The sequence below is a fragment of the Salmo salar genome, chromosome 05 (genome assembly GCF_965601325.2).
Source record: "Salmo salar chromosome 05, fSalSal1, whole genome shotgun sequence".
Classification (NCBI taxonomy): domain Eukaryota; kingdom Metazoa; phylum Chordata; class Actinopteri; order Salmoniformes; family Salmonidae; genus Salmo; species Salmo salar.
This window is the reverse complement of record NC_138295.1, coordinates 81,013,939-81,035,000: the sequence shown is the minus strand read 5'-3', so window position 1 is coordinate 81,035,000 and position 21,062 is coordinate 81,013,939. Positions and strand designations below refer to the sequence as shown.

Here is a 21,062-nt window from a genome sequence, read left to right as displayed (position 1 = left end):
TGCACTAAGTCTATTGGAGTGACGTCGGTCCTAAGCTGCTTCCACTGTCATGTTTGACTGTCATTCCATATGTAGATACAATTAGTGATGGGTGAGAGAGAAAAACATAACAGAGAGCATTGGAGCTGAGAGAGGCAGTGCTCACCAGTGGCATTCTGGAGGAACAAGTTTTCCCAGCTCTTCAAGGGACTTCTCAGAGCGGTATTCCTTCAGAGAAACAGAGAGAGCATAGCTGAAACAACTCTCTACAAATGTCTTTGATCAGTTTTCATGCCCCTCATAAATGATGGAACAGCAATGCATTTCCAATGTTCTCTCTACAGAGACGAGCCCCACACACACACACACACACACACACACACACACACACACACACACACACACACACACACACACACACACACACACACACACACACACACACACACCCGTCTGTTCTGTTCCACTGTGATCTATTTGGCATCTGGCTTTGTGCTCTGAGAAAACACCATGACATCTGCAGAGAAACACACTGACTGACTCCCTGTCACAACTAACACAGTCCACAGAGTGAAGGCAAATAAAGAGGTCTCACCTGGACAAAGGCAACTGTAACCACTATTATAATGGCCTGTCAAGGAGAAAAAGAGGGATGGGGAGAGATAGAGATATAGAGATATATACAAAATAGGTTAGCGCTTAACTCTCCATTCTCTGTAGTACCCAGTCTAATCCGTTGTCAGACATTTCTGGAGCACCATGGAATTACTCACAGTACTAAATGGTATACTATAAATAACCTGTGTGGTGATGGGGTTCCTTACCACTGTGATGCTGATGGCATCATCAAACTGGCGCATGAGCACACTGATGACAGCAGAGGCCAGTAGCAACATGATGAGAGGATCCTTAAACTGGGGGAGGGAGAGGGAGAGAGGATGCCATCATTGAGCTGTTGCACTGCACGATCAATACCAATGTTCCACATCTGATGTGATCGGTAGTGACTTGTGTGAGTGTGTGTGACTGAATGAGTGAGTGACTGACTATATAGAAGAGAAATAGAATAAGGGTCTCTGTACAGAGAAAGTAAGAAGCCCATTCATTTGTCAAACAAGGTCCTGGAAGCTGCCGGAAGGTTGTCTCACACACATAAGGTATACTGTATCTCAATGACACAGTAATACTTTCAATGACACGGCAAACCTCCAACAGTCAGAAACTACATCTCTACATGTGAAACCTCTCTGGCAGACAGAGAGAGAGTAATGGCTGAATGCAGCCTGGTTCCTCTGGCAGACAGAGAGAGAGTAATGGCTGAATGCAGCCTGGTTCCTCTGGCAGACAGAGGCAGAGAGAGAGTAATGGCTGAATGCAGCCTGGTTCCTCTGGCAGACAGAGGCAGAGAGAGAGTAATGGCTGAATGCAGCCTGGTTCCTCTGGCAGACAGAGACAGAGAGAGAGTAATGGCTGAATGTAGCCTGGTTCCTCTGGCAGACAGAGGCAGAGAGAGTGTAATGGCTGAATGCAGCCTGGTTCCTCTGGCAGACAGAGGCACAGAGAGAGTAATGGCTGAATGCAGCCTGGTTCCTCTGGCAGACAGAGCAGAGAGAGTAATGGCTGAATGTAGCCTGGTTCCTCTGGCAGACAGAGGCAGAGAAAGAGAGTAATGGCTGAATGTAGCCTGGTTCCTCTGGCAGACAGAGGCAGAGAAAGAGAGTAATGGCTGAATGTAGCCTGGTTCCTCTGGCAGACAGAGGCAGAGAGAGAGTAATGGCTGAATGTAGCCTGGTTCCTCTGGCAGACAGAGGCAGAGAGAGAGTAATGGCTGAATGCAGCCTGGTTCCTCTGGCAGACAGAGGCAGAGAGAGAGTAATGGCTGAATGTAGCCTGGTTCCTCTGGCAGACAGAGGCAGAGAAAGAGAGTAATGGCTGAATGTAGCCTGGTTCCTCTGGCAGACAGAGGCAGAGAGGGGCGGGCCGGCCCGGCGCGGGCGGGGGTGGCTGGGCCGGCCCGGCAGACAGAGGCAGAGAAAGAGAGTAATGGCTGAATGTAGCCTGGTTCCTCTGGCAGACAGAGGCAGAGAGAGAGTAATGGCTGAATGCAGCCTGGTTCCTCTCTAGGTTTCTTCCTAGGTTCCTGCCTTTTTAGGGAGATTTTCCTAGCCACCGTGCTTCCACATCTGCATTGCTTGCTGTTTGGGGTTTCAGGCTGACTTTAGAGGCGAGGGGAGACTGACTAATCTACAAATCACCTTGCATCAGAAATAACTACTCAATATTATTTGCAGATCAGTCAGTCGGTCACAATTGACCCATTATACATCCATGTATTTTTTGATGCTCTCAAACACGGCCACTGACTGCACAGTGGGAGTACAGGCCCAGCCAATGGCGCTGTGTTGCTGTCGCTCCCTTTGACAGGATAATTGAGGCAGCATGGCGAGCGGACAAAGCATCGAGTCTACCGTAATTAATGTGTTCAATACTTACATAGGGGTTCAAAATCAGAGAGGAGTGACAGTGTTTGATTAAAGGCCTCCAGAGCCCTGGTTTCCTGGTTACTTCTGACAGGAACAAGATCCCCCTGACAGGAACAAGATTCAAGGCCCAGTACCTTCCTAAATGCTGACATCACACTCTGGGACATCTTCTGTACACACAATTACCTCCGTAGTCAGTAGGGCTCCCTGTAGTCTCCAGGTATCTGGAATTCAACTGCTCTGTAGTTAGTTGTCTGTTTTGCCTTGCACTTGAATTAACACAAGGACATCACAGTCTTTGACTATGTATGTACCCACCGTCGGCCTCTCAGAGAGATGGATTCAACACCACTATGTACCCACCGTCGGCCTCTCAGAGAGATGGATTCAACACCACTATGTACCCACCGTCGGCCTCTCAGAGAGATGGATTCAACACCACTATGTACCCACCGTCGGCCTCTCAGAGAGATGGATTCAACACCACTATGTACCCACCGTCGGCCTCTCAGAGAGATGGATTCAACACCACTATGTACCCACCGTCGGCCTCTCAGAGAGATGGATTCAACACCACTATGTACCCACCGTCGGCCTCTCAGAGAGATGGATTCAACACCACTATGTACCCACCGTCGGCCTCTCAGAGAGATGGATTCAACACCACTATGTACCCACCGTCGGCCTCTCAGAGAGATGGATTCAACACCACTATGTACCCACCGTCGGCCTCTCAGAGAGATGGATTCAACACCACTATGTACCCACCGTCGGCCTCTCAGAGAGATGGATTCAACACCACTATGTACCCACCGTCGGCCTCTCAGAGAGATGGATTCAACACCACTATGTACCCACCGTCGGCCTCTCAGAGAGATGGATTCAAAACCACTATGTACCCACCGTCGGCCTCTCAGAGAGATGGATTCAACACCACTATGTACCCACCGTCGGCCTCTCAGAGAGATGGATTCAACACCACTATGTACCCACCGTCGGCCTCTCAGAGAGATGGATTCAACACCACTATGTACCCACCGTCGGCCTCTCAGAGAGATGGATTCAACACCACTATGTACCCACCGTCGGCCTCTCAGAGAGATGGATTCAACACCACTATGTACCCACCGTCGGCCTCTCAGAGAGATGGATTCAACACCACTATGTACCCACCGTCGGCCTCTCAGAGAGATGGATTCAACACCACTATGTACCCACCGTCGGCCTCTCAGAGAGATGGATTCAACACCACTATGTACCCACCGTCGGCCTCTCAGAGAGATGGATTCAACACCACTATGTACCCACCGTCGGCCTCTCAGAGAGATGGATTCAACACCACTATGTACCCACCGTCGGCCTCTCAGAGAGATGGATTCAACACCAATAGGTACAGTGCTTTTTAGAGCGCAGTCTGATAACGGTGATAAATGACTTCACGCCACCAGTTTATCCTCTGGGATGCTAAAAACGGATGAAAATCTGTAGCGGCAACGAGGTGCAGCGACGGGGGAGATGATGATGACGCCAAACTAAAGCCTTGTGCTGCTTTCTCACTTTGCTGCTAAAAATACTGGTGAGAAGATCACACACACACACACACACACACACACACACACACACACACACACACACACACACACACACACACCTTTGCGGATCTGAGCTGATGGTGAGAGCCTCCAGGAGACAGGAAGAGATGGAGTTGAGCTGATGGTGGGAGCCTCCAGGAGATAGGGAGAGATGGAGCTGAGCTGATGGTGGGAGCCTCCAGATGACAGGGGCTGAGCTGATGGTGAGAGCCTCCAGGAGACAGGAAGAGATGGAGCTGAGCTGATGGTGGGAGCCTCCAGGAGACAGGGAGAGATGGATCTGAGCTGATGGTGGGAGCCTCCAGGAGACAGGGAGAGATGGAGCTGAGCTGATGGTGGGAGCCTCCAGGAGACAGGGAGAGATGGAGCTGAGCTGATGGCGGGAGCCTCCAGGAGACAGGGAGAGATGGAGCTGAGCTGATGGCGGGAGCCTCCAGGAGACAGGGAGAGATGGAGCTGAGCTGATGGCGGGAGCCTCCAGGAGATAGGGAGAGATGGATCTGAGCTGATGGTGGGAGCCTCCAGGAGACAGGGAGAGATGGAGCTGAGCTGATGGTGGGAGCCTCCAGGAGACAGGGAGAGATGGAGCTGAGCTGATGGTGGGAGCCTCCAGGAGACAGGGAGAGATGGAGCTGAGCTGATGGTGGGAGCCTCCAGGAGACAGGAAGAGATGGAGCTGAGCTGATGGTGGGAGCCTCCAGGAGACAGGGAGAGATGGAGCTGAGCTGATGGCGGGAGCCTCCAGGAGACAGGGAGAGATGGGGCTGAGCTGATGGTGGGAGCCTCCAGGAGACAGGGAGAGATGGAGCTGAGCTGATGGCGGGAGCCTCCAGGAGACAGGGAGAGATGGAGCTGAGCTGATGGCGGGAGCCTCCAGGAGACAGGGAGAGATGGAGCTGAGCTGATGGCGGGAGCCTCCAGGAGACAGGGAGAGATGGAGCTGAGCTGATGGCGGGAGCCTCCAGGAGACAGGGAGAGATGGAGCTGAGCTGATGGCGGGAGCCTCCAGGAGACAGGGAGAGATGGAGCTGAGCTGATGGTGGGAGCCTCCAGGAGACAGGGAGAGATGGAGCTGAGCTGATGGCGGGAGCCTCCAGGAGACAGGGAGAGATGGAGCTGAGCTGATGGTGGGAGCCTCCAGGAGACAGGGAGAGATGGAGCTGAGCTGATGGCGGGAGCCTCCAGGAGACAGGGAGAGATGGAGCTGAGCTGATGGTGGGAGCCTCCAGGAGATAGGGAGAGATGGAGCTGAGCTGATGGTGAGAGCCTCCAGGAGATAGGGAGAGATGGAGCTGAGCTGATGGCGGGAGCCTCCAGGAGACAGGGAGAGATGGAGCTGAGCTGATGGTGGGAGCCTCCAGGAGACAGGGAGAGCACCAGATTGCTGCTCTGTTCTGTACAGATAACCTGCCTGACTGGCACAGCCCAAACTAGTGACAGATTAAAGACCCGAATGCTTGTAGCTCTTCACTCAGAGAGTGTGTGTGTGTGTGTGTGTGTGAGCAATAGTGCTTCTGACAGATTTCACACACACACAAACAAATTAGCTAGCTAGACTGGACCATCTGGTAGTTCAGTAACTCAGGCCTCGTCAGGCGCGTCAGGCCTCAAGCCATGAGGAGGAATCTGATCTGACAACAGAGGAGTCAGGGGAGTGGGGGAATGGCACCCTCCCAATTCAGAAGATAGGGAGGGATGAATACAATAGAGGTGAATGAATACTGTGATTAATATTCTAGATAATTATTCTATGTAATCTTGAGTACTGCCCTGTACTGGGCAGTACTGCCTTTCTATGGACGCTGACCCTGTCACCTAGGGAGTTAGGTTTGGGTCTTAAGCGTTCTGGGACAAATGGTGTTGAGAAAATACCATAAAATATGGAATGGAGAATGGAAAATGGTGTTACTGATTGAACCAGATCAGAGGCTGTTCTATCTGGCTAGATCCAAAGTGCCTCTGTAATTATGATCAGTACTTAAAAAAAAATATTTAAAAAAATTATAATTTCCCCACTGCAATTTAAACCAACCAAAGCGCCGAAGTACAGCAATGGCTCAATTACGTATTTTTCGATATGTTTCCATGGCAACAGGAGGCTGCATCTCACATCAACCACGTGATGAGTAAGTGGCTGATCTTTCTTCTTCAGCAGGGTATCAAAGGGGGTGAAACAAAGAAGGAACAGAGAGCGAGGGGGTGAGAGAGGGGAGTGAGAGTGGAACGGGAGAGAGAGACGGGGGAGAGCGAGCGGGTGGGGGGAGAGAGCGAGAGAGCGGGGGGAGAGAGAGCGAGAGAGGGGGGAGAGAGAGCGAGAGAGGGGGGAGAGAGAGCGAGAGAGGGGGGAGAGAGAGCGAGAGAGGGGGGAGAGAGAGCGAGAGAGGGGGGGGGGGGGGGTACAGCATCCCTCAATCTCTCCATCTCTCTGTGTGAAGGAGAAAAACGGCCTCTCAGGGCGGCAGCTCTATATTTATCCGACCGCTCATCACTTTGCTTCTGGCCACGGAAGACAGAAACCAGGCAGAATAGAGCGGCCCAGTTTTTTCCTCCTCTTCTCTCCCTCCCTCCTACCCCAGAGGACACTGGGAGCTTTTGTCCTTGCAAAAGAAGTCAAGAGCGATCCAAGAGCGGGGCGGAGGGAGGACAGCAGGTGATCTGTGATATTTCACGTGTACTAAACACTACAGCATGTAAGGAGCTGCTTCTGAAACCTGAAGCCCTACTGCAGCGTCGGCTTCAGCACTCGCTGGAAATGTCTTGTCAGTGGTGGGATGCTGTGCTAGAACTCCTGTATCAAAGCCAGGATGTATCAGGTGTGAGGGTGTTCCCCTTTCTGCTTATTTAGGCTTCACACACACATGTACTACAACGCTATAATAACGGTATGAATTTCAGCTTTGGGTAGCTTCCCTTCACTCTCCAGGGAGTTGTACTTTTTCAGCTTGACGTACAAGGGATTTGCAGTTCTATCCGCCACTCACCTGGGAGATGTACTTCCTCCAGAGAGGCTCCTCCTCATTGATGTCGAACTCATTCCAGCCATGGTAGGCACGGCGACGGGTGACCTCACTGTGGGTCAGGCCGTACTGCAGGTCAGCCTGAGGGAAGGAGCATGGTTACCAACAACAACGCTGTCAGGTGACTAGCGTGTGATGACGAGATGAGGGGCTCACCCTTCAGTATGCTGGTGCTGTTTGACAGTTCAGTGATGCTGACTAGGCCTAACTCGTGTCACCTAGCTATCTTAAGATGAATGCATTAGCTAAGTCGTCTGGATAAGAGTGTCTGCTAAACGACTCAAATGTCTATGCACTAATGGTAATGGAATACAACGTTAGTAAATTCTACATTTTTCACTGTGCCATACGTACCTGCAGGAGACATGTTACTTCGTTCACTGGTAATTGGCTGGCTTGTTTTGAAGTTAGTACTGGAACCATGGTTTTATCTTCATATTGGGGTTGTTTCTCGGGAAGCTGCAGCAGACAGACAATAACATTAGGAGAAACAAGACATATCCATTATCCTTGTATATAGCCCCGGTATTGGGATTTTATTGTGTTACTATTTTCCTTTAGTTTATTTAGCTAATTTTTCTTACTTTTTTAAAACTCTGCATTGTTAGTGAAGGGCTGGTAAGTAAGCATTTCACTGTAAAGTCTACACCTGTTGTATTCCGCGCATGTGACAATTTGATTTGATTTAACACAATCAAAAATGTAATCCCTTGCATATTTAGTGTAGTCCAGGCAGCATGATGCTAAAACTACACCCACAGAGATTAGATGGTAGCCCTTCTCATCACGCCATAGCCTTTGCTATATCATAGCTTTAAGATTAAGGCTGCACTTCGCTCCCCTATGCGAATGCTAGTTCTGCCATTAGGCCAGATGTCCTACTGACCCCCAGGTTCCACCAGGCAGCCAAACAATATCACTCATACGAGGTCACCGAGATCAGGCATACCAGGACTAAGGCACAAACATGTTTCATGACAATCAACAGCTTTTTGGTGATCGTTTTTTCAAAAGACAAAAAAAAGCATGATGGGAAAAAGAGTACTTCACAGCAACGTACCATGTGCCAACTGGTTGCAATGCAGAGCTAAGTTATCTAATCCATCAACTGAGGTCCAGCAAAAGGCAGTCTGCTGTGTTCCCTCTGCCAACATAGACAGTCAACACCTGTGGTTACTCGTCAGCCCTCCTCGTCAAACAAACCATCTCACTCCGTTGCCGTAGGGAGGACTGTAGGCAGGCAATGACACAGTAACCGTACGACAGGCAGGGGGATGAATGACCTGTTCTGTGCCTCTTCATTGCCACCGGCCGCACCTCCTGGTCCTGCCCGTAACATCTACTGCTAAAAAGGTATCCAACCAACATCGGTCTGTGTGTCTCACAACACCCCCAGAACCACCAAAATCCCGCTCCTTCTCCTCCCTCGCCTGGTGTCTTCCCTCTCTCCTCTCCGCCATTTAGATGAGACAAAGTATCTTACATAAGTAAGGAGGCTGGAGAGTGAATCCTCTCAGGCTAACAGAACAATCTAATTAAGAGTGACAAGAGCTTAAACCTGGATCAGACTCTCTCTGTCTGTCTCCCCTCATCTTCACTCCCTCTCCCCCTCTCCCCCCTCTCACTCCACTCGGTGTAGAATAATGAATGAAAAGGTCACACTTCTTTCTGTGGAAGTGAAGAGCTCTAGAAGAAAAGCTGTAGAGAAGGAGAGGGCCTAGAGGCATGGAGGAGTGAATGAGTAGAGAACCCTCGCTCCTCCTCTCCTCGTACTTCCTCTCTCTTTACCATCTTCCAACCGCTCTTTAGTCTTCTCCCTACTCAGGTTCTGACAAGAGGCAGTAGTAATTCCCACTCTACAGGGTTACTCATTTTCTGGCCAGCCAGATAGGCTAGCTACCTGGAGCAGAGGCATGGCCAGCCAGATAAGTCAAAAAACCTACAGCCCAATCAATCAGAAAAGCCAACAAAACAAACATTTATCTATTTTACACAGAAGACACTATAGTTAGCTAAATGAAGAGTTAGATTAAGTAGCCTTCTTATACCAGGGGAACATCCCCAGAAAGGTTATATTACACCAAGTGAATGCAAACCCTAACAGACACATACAAATGAATACACCCTAACAAACACACAATCTATCAAGGCTCTCCAATAGTGCTGAGCCATGTCTTTTAAACAACTAATTGACCTGTCGATTTTTTTCTGTGAGCTCAATGCACACATTGCACAGTTTCTCTAGAGATGAATCAGATCCAAGTCTGAACCGTGCGATGTAATAGGGGGTTGTACTTTCCCACAGGCCAATATTCCACATAGTTTAGGGCATAAAATGTGGTAATTAGCTACAATGACCATAATCCATTGCACATCTTCTTGTCCAGTCTGTGTTTATTTTACGCCTGCTACAGAAGAGAGAAAAATGCACTATTGTGAGGGGATATAAAGAGCCGCTGTTGCATTGCGAGGTATCTCTACATGAAAATACATAATCTAAGTGATTGATAGTTGATAGTCAGCAGTCATAAAAGTAGGTCTTATTTACTTATAATAACTACTAAAATAGATCTATAGAGATGAGATGACTTGGAATGAAATAATAAAGTCAAAAAAAAAGTGTAATATACACAACTTAAATATCTTATTAAAGTAAAGTATTGTGAATAACTGATAAGTGATCAGCAGTAATGGACAGTCACTACCATCATGGGACTTGTATTAATTGTTTTATTCTGTGTTGTTACAGCATTTCAACCCACATAATGCATAGTGCATTTAATGTTGTTTTTTAAAATAAAACCCCTTGATTATTATTATTATTATATATTTTTTTTTAAACGAACCGAAATCGAACAGACCTCAAAAAGCACTAACCACTCAGCACTACTCTCCAACCCTGTTCCTGGAGAGATACCCTCCTGTAGGTTTTCACTCCTAATAATTACATGGTTATAAGCTGAATCAGGTTAGTTACAACTGGGGTTGGAGTGAAAACCTACAGGAGGATAGATCTCCAGGAACAGGGTTGGAGTGAAAGCCTACAGGAGGATAGATCTCCAGGAACAGAGTTGGAGTGATAACCTTCAGGAGGATAGATCTCCAGGAACAGGGTTGGAGTGATAACCTACAGGAGGATAGATCTCCAGGAACTGAGTTGGAGTGATAACCTACAGGAGGATAGATCTCCAGGAACAGGGTTGGAGTGATAACCTACAGGAGGATAGATCTCCAGGAACAGAGTTGGAGAGCTCTGGTCTAGATGTAATGCTGTGCTTCAGGCGTTGCTGGAGGCCTATCCTATGAGGACAATCTGAAGAAGTGTAAGGTGTGCTATGCTTCAACCATGACCTTTAACCTTAACCCCTGCAAGAGAAAAAAAAGCCCCTTACAGGTGTGACAAGTTCTCCAGCAAACCTTTTTTCAAGTGGGAACTAGCGAGCCAATCCATTCTCTCGGCTACACTGACAGAATGGGCCCCTCTAACATTCTGAGAGAGGCAGATGGAGAGAGGCAGAGAGAGAGATGGAGAGAGGCAGAGAGAGGCAGAAAGGGAGAGAGAGGCAGAGAGGGAGAGAGGCAGAGAGGGAGAGAGAGGCAGAGAGGGAGAGAGAGGCAGAGAGGGGTGGGGGATTTGTCCATAACCTGGATTTGTCCTCTGGTTGAGTATTCTTCTGACTTACTTCATTCTTCTTCTTTTATCCATGCAACGCTTCACCTGTCTGTAATTTAGTGACCAGTTGAAATGACATGTTATTGCAGTTAGGCTTATACCATGGCTTGGCTGAATACTCCATTCTGATTGGTCGAGAGAGTGTTGTATTTTATGATATACGCAACACAAAACCTGCTATACTGTAGAACGCCACACCAGGCAGCGGCAAGTTGATACCGTGAGAAAGGGGGTTTGAAAGAAAGATGAGGGTGGTGATAAGGCTAGGTTACTGCTGTACGCCGACACACCTTCCCCTATGCACACTACCAGCTTCTTAGTGTAAACACGTCAAATCAAACAGAAACAGAGTTATACGTCAGCATTTCTACTCTCGCTTCAGAAGAACTGCGATTAGGAAGACAAAGGAAGGATTTTCCCTACTAGAATTTGATCACAAGTTAATTCATCCACTCGATCCTGTGTCCCTGACTGTGTCAATCCATCACATTTTACTCCACATCCTCTTGTCAATCCATCTTGTTGGAGACCCCTGCCTTAAACTAACCCTATATGGACACAGTGACAGATAGACTAACCCTTTGGACACAGTGACAGACTTACCCTATGGACACAGTGACAGACTTACCCTATGGACACAGTGACAGACTAACCCTATGGACACAGTGCAAACAATGGTGCTGTTAATTTGACTAAGCTTTCTAACCCATTGGCCAACTGCATTTAGGCTACGTTACCACCAAGCCAACTGCATTTAGGCTACGTTACCACCAAGCCAACTGCATTTAGGCTACGTTACCACCAAGCCAACTGCATTTAGGCTACGTTACCACCAAGCCAACTGCATTTAGGCTACGTTACCACCAAGCCAACTGCATTTAGGCTACGTTACCACCAAGCCAACTGCATTTAGGCTACGTTACCACCAAGCCAACTGCATTTAGGCTACGTTACCACCAAGCCAACGGCATTTAGGCTACGTTACCACCAAGCCAACGCCATTTAGGCTACGTTACCACCAAGCCAACAAAGAGAACTCAGTAACCTAGCACACACACACACACACACACACACACACACACACACACACACACACACCACACACACACACACACACACACACACACACACACACACACACACACACACACACACACACACACACACACACACACACACACACACACACACACACACACACACACACACACGTTGGGTCCAGGTCCATTATAGGACCAAGCAGGCCAGGGTTCAAATGCATGGAGTATTTAAATATTTGTATTTAAAAATACATTAGTCTGTATTTGAGTATTTTCAAATACATGCTCAAACATTCCAAGTTTATTTACAAATACAAGTATTTGAATATTAGAATGTATTTTCAAAGAGAAAATATCTAAATACTTACAAAATGTCTTTGAAATAAGGCCTTACTGAAATACCCTAAATGGTATTTAAACCCTGGTCTGTTTACAGTAGTCTATTCATCATAAGGTAGCTAGGTGAGAGAACAACATACTACAGGTGTTGTTTCCTGGTCCAGGTCGGTCATTATCTTTGTAAATCAGGCTGCTACCTGTCAATATCAACAGGTTGAGTGGCTGAATTACAGTCCGGGGAATCTGTTTCTCCCTCTTTCTCAAGCAAACAAACAAAATCAGTAGCCTATCACAGAGAGAACCAAACACACAGCTGCAAATTGTCTTACACACACACTCTCACAAAAAGACTGTCTGGACTTGACAGACTGCACATACTACTATAGGTGTAGTTACCGGGTCCGGGTCCTGGATGGCCATTATCCTTGTAGATCAGGCTGCTACCTGTCAATATCAACAGGTTGACTGGCTGAATTAGTTTGTCTCTCTCTCAAGCTGATAAGAGGCAATAGGTACAATCGGAGTATTGTGCTTCCAGAGGGTCTGATCTGAACATGGTCAACACACGCCTACTTTAGCACACGCCTACTGAGTAGCCATAAGGAGGAGGAGCACCAGGATCAAAGAGGAGCAATCAGGTCAAATAACAAGACCTGTTGAGAGGTCAATGGAAAGAAGAGATCAGATCAAATGAGACCTGTTGAGAGGTCAATGGAAAGGAGAGATCAGATCAAACAAGACATTGTGAGAGGTCAATGGAAAGAAGAGATCAGATCAAATAAGACCTGTTGAGAGGTCAATGGAAAGGAGAGATCAGATCAAACAAGACATTGTGAGAGGTCAATGGAAAGGAGCGATCAGATCAAATAAGACATTGTGAGAGGTCAATGGAAACACCACACAAATGCAATAGAGTTCAAGAGACGGCCAGGAGTTTTTGGAACGCTACAGGAATAGAGCTGGGCGATACGGACAAAAATCCATATCGCAATAAATTGCCTGAATTGATGCGATAACAATAAATAGAATAATACATTTATAACATTTAAAAACATGTTATATACTAGTTTGATGGTTGTAGCCATCAATTGTCCCATTAACAATCACCCATATTAGTAAACTTACTTCATTTCAAACTTCAAATGTTTCTAGTATAGGCTCGTAATGAACAATATCAGCAAAATGCTTGCGATAAGTGATCGGTGTTGATCATTTTTGGTTTATCATCGCAGCTCTATACTGGAATGTTTTGTACTAAAAGATACAAATATTATTATTATCTGACATTGTCCAGACGTTCCGTGTAGAGGGAAGGAGTGCTGAGAATATTTCAATAATAGCTAGCCAGGCTAAGATGCATTCATAGTGACTCAGCGAAACATAGAAGCCATGCCAATGAACAAACAAAGACTGCTCTTTACTAGAGGTCGACCGATTAATCGGAAAGGCCGATTAATTAGGGCCGATTTCAAGTTTTCATAACAATCGGAAATCGGTATTTTTGGACGCCAATTTGGCCGTATTTTTTTACCTTTATTTAACTAGGCAAGTTAGTTAAGAACACATTCTTATTTTCAATGACGGCCTAGGATCGGTGGGTTAACTGCCTTGTTCAGGGGCAGAACGACTGATTTTTACCTTGTCAGCATGAGGATTCAATCTTGCAACCTTACGGTTAACTAGTCCAACGCTCTAACCACCTGCTTTACATTACACTCCACGAGGAGCCTGCCTGTTACGCGAATGCAATAAGAAGCCAAGGTAAGTTGTTAGTTAGCATTAAACTTATCTTATAAAAAAACAATCAATCATAATCACTAGTTAAACCAGTAATATCATCAACCATGTGTAGTTATCTAGCCTGTCCTGCGTTGCATATAATCGCTTAGGTACACGTTGCTCCAACCATAAACATCAATGCCTTTCTTAAAATCAATACACAAGTATATATTTTTAAACCTGCATATTTAGTTAATATTGCCTGCTAACATGAATTTCTTTTAACTAGGGAAAATGTGTCACTTCTCTTGCAAACAGAGTCAGGGTATATGCAGCAGTTTGGGTCGCCTGGCTCGTTGCGAACTGTGAAGACTATTTCTTCCTAACAAAGACAGCCGACTTCGCCAAACGGGGATGATTTAACAAAAGCGCATTTGCGAAAAAAGCACAATCGTTGCACCTAACCATAAACATCAATGCCTTTCTTAAAATCAATACACAGAAGTATATATTTTTAAACCTGCATATTTAGCTAAAAGAAATCCAGGCTAGCAGGCAATATTAACCAGGTGAAATGGTGTCATTTTGCATTCATTGCATGCAGTCAGGGTATATGCAACAGTTTGGGCCACCTGGCTCGTTGCGAACTAATTTGCCAGAATTTTATGTAATTATGACATAACATTGAAGGTTGTGCAATGTAACAGGAATATTTAGACTTAGGGATGCCACCCGTTAGATAAAATACGGAACGGTTCCGTATTTCACTGACAGGAAAAACGTTTTGTTTTCGAGATGATAGGTCATTAATATGGTTGAATCCGGAAACTAAGGCTCATATTTCTGTGTTATTATATTATAATTAAGTCTGATTTGATAGATCACTCTGAGAGATGGTATGCAGCCGCATTTTAATTTTTTTCCCCTCCGAAGAAGCACGAATTGTGCGAAACGTCAGGAATTTTTCCTTCCTAAATTTTAGACTTTCGTGCGTTTTGCCAGCAGCCCTTCGCAATGCATTGCGCTGTTTATGACTTCAAGCCTATCAACTCCCAAGATTAGGCTGGTGTAACCGATGTGAAATGGCTAGCTAGTTAGCCGGGTGCGCGCTAATAGTGTTTCAAACGTCACTCGCTCTGAGACTTGGAGTGGTTGTTCCCCTTGCTCTGCATGGGTAACGCTGCTTCGAGGGTGGCTGTTGTCGATGTGTTCCTGGTTCGAGCCCAGGTAGGAGCGAGGAGAGGGACGGAAGCTATACTGTATTGCATTATTTAAATCAAATTGAACATGTTTCATTATTTATTTGAGGCTAAATTGATTTTATTGATGTATTATATTAAGTTAAAATAAGTGTTCATTCAGTATTGTTGTAATTGTCATTATTACAAATAAATAAACAAACAAACAAACAAACAAACATCGGCCGATTAATCGGTAGCGACTTTTTTGGGGTCCTCCAATAAATTGGTATCGGCGTTGAAAAAAAATCATAAATCGGTCGACCTCTACTCTTTACACCAACAGAGGGCTGCTGGGGACTGTCACTGTTACTTGTGGGTAAGTCTGCGGTCAAGACAGAAGAGGAGACAGAGATTGGAAAATTCCTACAAATCGCATGACTTCCGCTTGTTTCCACCCAGAACAATGCTAGATGCTATTGTTAAAAAACACAAAAGCATGGGCGTTGTAACATTTACCGTCACATCAGTGTGAATAATGCTGTGTGCCAGCTGATGGGTGTGCCAGGTAGGCAGGAAAACAATGAAGATTGTAGCCTAACTCTTCAGCCAATGAAAGAGCTCACCTTGCAGGTCATTCTTAGAGCCTCTCAAGGATTTGCAAAGAAAAAAACATTTCATCCAACATTTTCTACAAAGCACAACACTCCTATACACAACACAGAGGCACAAAGAGAAACAGTTGAAAATGACTAGGATCATTAATGTTCTGACCTTGCAATAAAGAGGCAGCGATTCAGGTGCCCTTAAGAAAGGCCTTATTATTTCCTTCTACAATGTGTTCAGAGGGGCCATTGTTGAACAAGACAACAGCTATTGAGATACGCAACCTGACAAGGGTTTCAGAAAAAGCCCACCCTTTACCTACTGTAGGAAGACGCTGGCTTCAACCTACCCATTACCTACTGTAGGAAGTCGCTGGCTTCAGCCTACCCATTACCTACTGTAGGAAGTCGCTGGCTTCAGCCTCCCCATTACCCACTGTGGGAAGTCGCTGGCTTCAGCCTACCCATTACCCACTGTGGGAAGTCGCTGGCTTCAGCCTACCCATTACCCACTGTGGGAAGTCGCTGGCTTCAGCCTACCCATTACCCACTGTGGGAAGTCGCTGGCTTCAGCCTACCCATTACCTACTGTAGGAAGTCGCTGGCTTCAGCCTACCCATTACCCGCTGTAGGAAGTCGCTGGCTTCATCCTACCCATTACCCGCTGTAGGAAGTCGCTGGCTTCATCCTACCCATTACCCGCTGTAGGAAGTCGCTGGCTTCAGCCTACCTATTATCAACTGTAGGAAGTTGCTGGCTTCAGTTACCAAAAAAGGTCCCTTGTCCTGTGCTAGCCTGTAGAAAAGGGAGAAAGTGAAACAGCATAGATGACATATAGGTATTAGGTACTAACATGCGATCTAACCCTGACATATACAGTTGAAGTCGGAAGTTTACATACACCTTAGCCAAATACATTTAAACACCGTTTTTCACAATTCCTGACAAATAATCCTACTAAAATCCCCTGTCTTAGGTCAGTTAGGATCACCACTTTATTTTAAGAATGTGAAATGTAAGAATAATATTAGAGAGAATTATTTATTTCAGCTTTTATTTCTTTCATCACATTCCCAGTGGGTCAGAAGTTTCCATACACTTAATTAGTATTTGGTAGCAATGCCTTTAAATTGTTTAACTTGGTTCAAACGTTTCGGGTAGCCTTCCACAAGCTTCCCACAAAAAGTTGGGTGAATTTTGGCCCATTCCTCCTGACAGAGCTGGTGTAAGTCAGGTTTGTAGGCCTCCTTGCTCACACATTTTCTATAGGATGAGGTCAGGGCTTTGTGATGGCCACTCCAATACCTTGACTTTGTTGTCCTTAAGCCATTTTTCCTCCACAACTTTAGAAGTATGCTTGGGGTCATTGTCCATTTGGAAGACCCATTTGCGACCAAGATTTAACTTCCTGACTGATCGAGATGTTGCTTCAATATATCCACATACTTTTCCTTCCTCATGAAGCCATCTATTTTGTGAAGTGCACCAGTCCCTCCTGCAGCAAAGCACCCCCACAACATGATGCTGCCACCCCTGTGCTTCACGGTTGGGATGGTGTTCTTCGGCTTGCAAGCCTCCCCCTTTTTCCCCCAAACATAATGATGGTCATTATGGCCAAACAGTTCTATTTTTGTTTCATCAGACCAGAGGACATTTCTCCAAAAAGTACAATCTTTGTCCCCATGTGCAGTTGCAAACCGTAGTCTGGCATTTTTATAGAGGTTTTGGAGCAGTGGCTTCTTCCTTGCTGAGCAGCCTTTCAGGTTATGTCGATATAGGACTCGTTTTACTGTGCATATAGATACTTTTGTACCGGTTTCCTCCAGCATCTTCACAGGGTCCTTTGCTGTTGTTCTGGGATTGATTTGCACTTTTCGCACCAAAGTACGTTAATCTCTAGGAGACAGAACACGTCTCCTTCCTGAGCGGTATGACGGCTACGTGGTCCCATGGTGTTTATACTTGTGTACTATTGTTTGTACAGATGAACATGGTACTTTCAGGCATTTGAAATTGCTCCCAAGGATGAACCAGACTTGTCAAGCAAAGAGGAACTGAGTTTGAAGGTAGGCCTTGAAATACATCCACAGGTACACCTCCGATTGACTCAAATTATGTCAATTAGCCTATCAGAAGCTTCTAAAGCTATGACATCATTTTCTGGAATTTTCCAAGCTGTTTAAAAGGCACAGTCAACTTAGTGTATTGCTGGTAAACTTCTGACCCACTGTAATTGTGATACATAAGTGAAATAATCTGTCTGTAAACAATTGTTGGAAAAATTACTTGTGTCATGCACCAAAACTATAGTTTGTTAACAAGAAATTTGTGGAGTGGTTGAAAAACGAGTTTTAATGACTCCAACCTAAGTGTATGTAAACTTCCGACTTCAACTGTAGGTATTAAGTATAAACATGCAATCTAACCCTGTGTAGGACAGAAACAAGTGATGACAGATGTTGATCTGAGGTGCAAATGATCACCGTTTGCTTGAGGGGGCATGAAAATATTGTGCTGCTGAATCTAGTTTGGTTAATAATAGAACGTGAGCCATCTTGGACACTGGGCAGGGTCTGCTGGTCCAGTGTATAGACTCAATGCCTCAGGGCCAGATAAATGATTAGACCACAGGCTATTACCGTTCTTCTCTCACCCTGGGATTTACCGGCATGGGGGGGGGCACAAAAAACTAAAGAAAGGCAAATTGGGCCTCTATTACCAGAATGCTAACAAAATTTGCACAAACTAATAGCGAAATCACATAGACGCTGTTAGCTAAATGCTAACGAGCGAAAACAAACTATTTGCAAAGACAGGCAAATCCAGCTCATAATGTTATACAAGCATAGCTAGTAGCTACCGAATGTCATTTACAAGCAAGAGTGAATGAGAGAAATTGTGCAAATTAACAAAGTTGTAATGAAGGCTTTTCTGAAGGAAGAGCAGCATGTTTCCACGGGTGGCTCCCGAGCGGCGCAGCGGTACTGCATCTCAGTGCAAGAGGCGACACTACAGTCCCTGATTTGAATCCCAGCTGAATCACATCCGGCCGTGATTGGGAGTCCCATAGGGAGGCGCACAATTGGCCCAGCGTCGTCCGGGTTTGGCTGCCATGGTAAATAAGAATTTGTTCTTAAAACTGACTTGCCTGGTTAAAAAAAAAATAAAGAGCAGAGGGGGAGGAGAACGGAGGAGGATGGCAATGTACAGATAACTCACCCAGAGATCTTTGATTTCTGGCAGAAAGCCATTATAAGATATCGGATGGCAAACATTTAATAGTGAATTGTAGTGTAAATTCATCTCATGTGCGCTGCAGAACAGAGACTCTGATAGATATAGAACACATTGGACCTGCTTCCTCCCGTTGTGTTATTTACAAACAAACACATGACTGTTCTGGGGAACTACGGTAAGCTTCATAATGTCAAATTATGTCACAGGTGAAATGAAGAACTTTATCTCCTAATGTACTGCACAAGTTGACTGCAGGTATTAACTTAAAAAGTAGCTACAAATATTAAATTGTATTGAAAAACTTTGTGGCAATTTTCAAATATCCCGGTATAAAGTACAGTGCATTCAGAAATACACCGTAGGGATGGTGCCAGGTTTCCTCCAGACATGACGCTTGGCATTCAGGTCAAATAGTTCAATCTTAAGTTTCATCAGACCAGAGACTCTTGTTTCTCATGATCTAAAAGTCCTTTAGGTGCTGCCGTGTGACTTTTACTGAGGAGAGGCTTCTGTCTGGCCACTCTACCATAAAAGCCTGATTGGTGGAATACTGCAGAGATGGTTGTCCTTCTGGAAGGTTCTCCAATCTCCACAGAGGAACTCTGGAGCTCTGTGAGAGTGACCACCGGGTTCTTGGTCACCTCCCTGGCCACTGTGTTCTTGGGGACCTTCAATAATGCAGACATTTTTTGGTACCCTTCCCCAGATCTGTGCCAAGCCAAAATCCTGTCTCAAAGCTCTACGGACAATTCCTTCGACCTCATGGCTTGGTTTTTGCTCTGACATGCACTGTCAACTGTGGGTCCTTATATAGACAGGTTTATGCCTTTACAAATCATGTCCAATCAATTGAATTTATCACAGGTGGACTCCAATCAAGGTGTAGAAACATCTCAAGGATGATCAATGGAAACAAGTCGCACCCAAGGTCAATTTCGAGTCTAATAGCAAAGGGTCTGAATACTTATGTATATAAGGGAAGGTTTAAATGTTTTATACATTTGCAAAATGTTCTAAAAAACCTTTTTTGCTATGTCCTTACGGGGTATTGTGTGTCCATTGATGAGGATTTTAATTTAATCAATTTTATAATAAGGCTATAACATGGAAAAAGTCAAGGGGTCTGAATACTTTCTGAACGCACTGTATATACGGTATCCCGCCAAAGCCTAACACAGGTTCTAGGTGCTGCTGTCTGGAACAGGGTTCTGGAACAGAGGCTGGTTTATTAAAAAGGCCACAGTGAGTGACAGCAGTCAGGCTGGGAAAGAGAAAGACAGGACTGGTAACAGAGACATGTCAGTGCACAAGGGAGTGGCAGAAAAAGAACAGAGAGAGAGAGAGGGGGGGTGGGGTACTGTAATTAGACAGGTGGTAAGTGGTGGATTGAAGGATTGAGAGAGTGAGGATAAAGCTGTACAATTTAAGCTCTAAAGACATGGAGTTACAGGGAGAGAAGATGGACAGAGAAAGATGTGGTGAGCGCAAGAGGGGAAGAGGGGCAGTGAGAGCGAGAGAATATGGTGGGCCTGGGGAGGAAGTGAGAGAAAATAGAACGAAGACAGAGAGAAAAGACAGAGCAAAGAGAGCGAGGACAGAGAACAGAGCAAAGAGAGCGAGGACAGAGAACAGAGCAAAGAGAGCGAGGACAGAGAACAGAGCAAAGAGAGCGAGGACAGAGAACAGAGCAAAGAGAGCGAGGACAGAGAACAGAGCAAAGAGAGCGAGGACAGAGAACAGAGCAAAGAGAGCGAGGACAGAGCAAAGAGAGCGAGGACAGAGCAAAGAGAGCGAGGACAGAGAACAGAGCAAAGAGAGCGAGGACAGAGAACAGAGCAAAGAGAGCGAGGACAGAGAACAGAGCAAAGAGAGCGAGGACAGAGAACAGAGCAAAGAGAGCGAGGACAGAGCAAAGAGAGCGATGGGGCTTGGGCAATGGATGTACCAGTCCCGCCTCCCGTTTCACTTTGCCACCACACCCCTCTCCCTCCCTTTGACAGGCAAACATAAAGAGCAAACACACTAACTCCACACCTATGCCCAACACGGATTCAGTCCCCCTCCCTGCCCGGCATCCTATCTGGACTGAATAACTTCACACACACTTCACAGGGTGAAGGATTGTTGACTTTATTATAGGCGCCTAGCTGCCTACTATTTTGCTTTTGTAACCATCCAATGACACTGTGTTAACTTACCA

At 45.9% G+C, this 21,062-nt stretch overlaps 1 protein-coding gene across 3 annotated transcripts in view; it reads right to left on the bottom strand.

Moving 5' to 3' along the window:
• LOC106574737 (calcium-transporting ATPase type 2C member 1) overlaps window positions 1–21,062 on the bottom strand; it is a 44,245-nt gene that overhangs the window by 20,162 nt on the left and 3,021 nt on the right. Inside the window, exons 2-7 of one of the 3 annotated variants that reach the window (XM_082975655.1) lie at window positions 16,356–16,420; window positions 7,426–7,530; window positions 7,036–7,152; window positions 804–893; window positions 575–610; window positions 146–207 (exon numbers count right to left, since the gene is read on the bottom strand). In XM_082975655.1, the coding sequence (XP_082831781.1) occupies window positions 146–207; window positions 575–610; window positions 804–893; window positions 7,036–7,152; window positions 7,426–7,494 (374 nt within the window). In that variant the 5' untranslated portion in view covers window positions 7,495–7,530; window positions 16,356–16,420. Of the gene's footprint in view, window positions 1–145; window positions 208–574; window positions 611–803; window positions 894–7,035; window positions 7,153–7,425; window positions 7,531–12,519; window positions 12,816–16,355; window positions 16,421–21,062 lie in introns of those variants that run through there. The other 2 variants (XM_082975654.1, XM_082975653.1) reach the window with 2 other exon arrangements.